We start from the raw sequence: 4,261 nt of genomic DNA, 5'->3' as shown, positions 1-4,261 counted from the left end.
TCTTGAGTTTGGATCAGTTTCATAATGTTGTTTTGAGATGAGCCCTTCATATATGGTTAAGAGTTTAGTAATTATTCTTTATTTACAGTGATTTGTCCTCCACAAGCTCTAAAGGCAAAAGAGAGCCATTATGACCACAGAAACCTTTGTGAAAGATGTGAAACCTGGACTGAAAAACCTGAATGTTTTATTTATTGTCCTCGAAACAGGTGGGTTAACACTTTCATATCTGAAAGAAAAAAGCACTCTGCAGTCAATATGTAAATGTTTGCATTGCACAAACCGTAATGTACTCAAGAAAATGTTATTTAGGTGGTACATTATTTCAGAACAGCTGACTCATATGTATGCTTCTACTCTATGCCAATTTAACTGTAGGAATTGTGGGTGAAATGTTTCCCTAATATATGTATGGTAGGCTTGTCCTTTGCTTACAGATTTTTGCAAGGCAGTTTTTCTTAGTCTTCCAATTGAGAGTATTAAATTTGCCATTTCACTGGGTACTCAACACTTTACTCAGCAAAATCCATCTGCCCTTTCTTGCTGGCAGTGTTTATTTTTTTTGTCAAACTGTTTTTATTAAGATAGTTAAAAGAGCATTATAGAATAAAAAAAATAGGAGTTACGTATATCAGATGAACTTAGGTGAGGCATGTAATAAGAATGCATTATTAAAGTCCATCGTAAGTTAGACAAAACAATCCAATTAGTAAAACTCAACAAACGCAGGCTCATCGTACCTGTCCAGCCAGAAATAACGGTATGAGCTAATCAATACAGAGGAGCAACTGGACAAGATTAATAACTGTAGAAGTGTTACGTTTTTTCACGACTGAGAACCACTGGAACCCAAGACATCACTGCAGCCGACACACCGTAAAATTAGAATAAAAGGTTGAAAACAACACATGTAAACATAAATAAGATGGCATCTACAAATATCATGCAGGGATGTAATGTCAGGCTGTACAGCAGACTATGTAGGTAGGTAAGTCCACTATCCACTGATCTGCGCCACTGGGCAGTGCATAGGACCTGCAGGGTGAGCTTTGGAGGAGATAGCTTAACCCCTTAAGGACCAGACTTCTGGAATAAAAGGGAATCATGACATGTCACATCACATGTCATGTGTCCTTAAGGGGTTAAAGGACCACTCCAGACCCGTACAGCACTTCAGCTGGCTGAAATGCTGTATGGCTATAGAGTATGCCTTTAAAAGATCCATTTATAAAAGTGCCAGTTTCATTGTGAAATTGGCACTTTTATCATTAGCAATCAAACAGCTGGGGATATTCACTTCCTTCTTCCATTAGCCCTATTGAGCTAACAGAAGTAGCAGGTGCGTTCTTCTAGGTCGCACCTGCAATCCTACTTTTCCTGTATTTTTTTTAAATGTATTTATTTATGTAACCTCCAGGCCTCCATTCCTCTTGCTTGCAACCTCCTACACTGCCCTCCTTCCTCCTGCCTGCCTTCCCCAAACCCACCCTCCTTCCTCCTGACTGCCGCTTCAAAAACTCTCTGCTCTCCCTCCTGCAGTCTGTGAGATAGAAAGCTAAATATAGATTACTATAGCTAAAGAGACAGAAAGATATAGATGAATAAAGATAGATGAAGATATATAGATTAAGATAGAAATGTAGATCTAGTTAGACAGAGATAAAAGTAGATAGGTAGGTAGGTAGATATATATAAAATCTAATAATATACAATAATTATGTATTTACTTTATTTCCCTGTAGAGGTACTTTTACAAAATAACAAAAGTTCTGTCAGCCAGCAAAGTTCAGTGAAACTGTACACTGGGTTACACACGGGTGTGTGCGCACGCGCTCCTTTAAGACTCTGAAAACACGCGAAAATACAAAGCACGAGTTGCATTGAATGCTCATTCGGTCGCCTTCAATTTAAAATAATCTTGTCCTTCAAAAATTTTGCGCAAATTGAAAAAAAATACCAAACACACTGACTCGAGGAAGTTGAAGAGACAGGGAAAATAGAAACAGAGGCTTCTCTATGAGAAGCCTCTGATTGGTTAATTCACTGTGAAGTGACAAGTCACATCCTATGAAAAAGGGGAGGGCTCAAAAAGGCTGCAGTCATAAGAACTGCAGCTTTTGTAAGCTGTTTTAGACTATACACCCAATGATAACTAAAAACGCATGCCCCCAATGATAACTAAAAATGCATGCATTTATTCATTAGGGGTATGTCTCCTAAACTGGGGGGCTTATATATTTTTTTTTTAATTTTTTTTTTTTTGGTCCTTTAACAGCAGTGAGTTAGGTTGAATTCCCCAGGCCTTTTTGTAGGCCAGCATCTTCAATCCATCTTAAATATAAACCTAATATGTATTCTAATCCCAATCTTAAAGAAACACTATCGGGTCAGGAATATAAATGTGTATTCCTGACCCTATAGTGTAAAAACACTGTTTAGGTGGCCTGCCCCCACTTTCCCCCTTAAAAAGCTCTGCTGACTCTGCCCCCGCCTCCCCTCCTTGGCTGAGATCATCTCAATCATCCGATTTCATTGTGGATTAACAACCATTTATATGTCTTATTTATTATTTTGAGAAGCGGCATTTAAAGACATCTACTGTTTTGGTAAAATAGCATCTCTAGACAGGCAACTTTAATCTTTATTTTGCTCTGTTCTAGATTATATTATATTAGATTAGATAAAGATTTCTTATGTGCCGTTGTAGTTTGTACAGTCCTGGTAAATGGTTACTCCAAGCATCATGACTTATTTTGGTGTTTTGAATTGGTTATGTTGCAAGGGACCGGTATGTACAGAGTTTCAGTATGGAACATTGTACATACTGAGATAGTTAATGTTGCTGCTGCAGGTGTAACTCCACTTTGACAGCTTTCATCAACTAGCCCAGAACATGTGTTTCCTTTTTGCTGATGTTTCTCTGCTCAGCCAATGAATGAACTGCAGTATCGGTTTACAGCTTCTTCCACTCTACAGAAGCTAGATGCAGCTCAGCAGCTATTGTTTAATGCTCAGTGCCCAGTTGGGGTATGTATGGCCCCCTAGCCACTACAGTATGATGTAGTGGTTATAATGCTTCGAGTAACACTTTAGGGAACAAATCTACATAACACATTACAATAATTTTATTTACTTTTCCATATTTGCCATGATGTTTCCAGGCCGAGTAACAAAGACTAAGGATGGACATGAAGTAAGAACTTGTAAGGTGGCTGACAAGACTGGCAGCATCAACATTTCTGTCTGGGATGATGTAGGGAACCTGATACAACCTGGAGACATCATCAGGCTTACTAAGGGGTGAGGTCCCACTTGTATAATAGCTGTCACTTTAATTTGTTACTTTTTTTTTCACAATTCTATTTATTACTTTTGTGTATACTTGTGTCTGTAGAATATGTATAAAAAAAAATCTTGTACTTATTTTGTTTGTCCACATCATTTTACATATGTGTGATGTACCTCAGTTATTTATTGGCAGGGTTTGGGGTTTTTTCATTTCCTTACTTATTATAGAGTTTTCTCAAATCTCAAAAATGTTCTCTTGGATTGACAATCCAGGTAACATCTGTTTGGTGGACATCCAACATGCCCAACTGGTGAGTAATCTACTCCCTGCTCTCTTCTGGTTACCTCTCAATGAAAATGGATTACATAACTACTCTGGGTATCTCCTGCCATCCACAGATTACATCAATACTTTTCATTTTACACACTCTTTGCATATGGTCCTATTACACTATCTGGGGTGACTCTATCTTTAAGCTAGTGTTTTATCCAAGAACGCCATTTTTTTTGTCTAAACCAACTGATTTCAGTTTTACTAGTAACCTTTTGTGAGGAACTGTATCAAATGCTTCAGCAAAATAAACGTAGAACACATCTACTGAAACACCTTGATCTATATTTCTACTAACTTCTTCATAGAATGCAATTAAGTTAGATTGACATGACCTGTCTTTCATAATGCCATGTTGATTCCTGCTAATTATATTTTTGTTCAAAATGAATTCTTGAATGTTATCCCTTAACAGCCCTTCAAAGAATTTCCAAAAAAAGATGTTGAGATCACAGATCTATAGTCTCTGTTTTTTGAACCATTTCTACATATATGCAGCACATCTGCTTTTCTCGAATCCTCTGGTACAATTACTGAAAGAAAAGAAACCAGAAAAAAATGGTGTTATGGATATTTGTTCACTAAACTCCCTAAGCACACATGGGTAAATACCATCTAGTCCTGGGGCTCTGTTTAGATTAA

The 4,261-nt window shown here is 37.5% G+C and overlaps 1 protein-coding gene across 2 annotated transcripts in view; it reads left to right on the top strand.

Moving 5' to 3' along the window:
* NABP2 (nucleic acid binding protein 2) overlaps nt 1-4,261 on the top strand; it is a 34,060-nt gene that overhangs the window by 6,263 nt on the left and 23,536 nt on the right. For both annotated transcript variants that reach the window (XM_063426392.1, XM_063426384.1), the window contains 2 exons: nt 89-209; nt 3,162-3,300. In XM_063426392.1, coding sequence (XP_063282462.1) covers nt 131-209; nt 3,162-3,300 — 218 coding nt within the window. In that variant the 5' untranslated portion in view covers nt 89-130. The remainder of the gene's footprint in view (nt 1-88; nt 210-3,161; nt 3,301-4,261) is intronic.

This window comes from Pelobates fuscus, chromosome 1 (assembly GCF_036172605.1).
Source record: "Pelobates fuscus isolate aPelFus1 chromosome 1, aPelFus1.pri, whole genome shotgun sequence".
Lineage (NCBI taxonomy): Eukaryota > Metazoa > Chordata > Amphibia > Anura > Pelobatidae > Pelobates > Pelobates fuscus.
The sequence above is the reverse complement of the archived record's forward strand: the minus strand, read 5'-3'. Positions and strand labels throughout refer to the sequence as shown.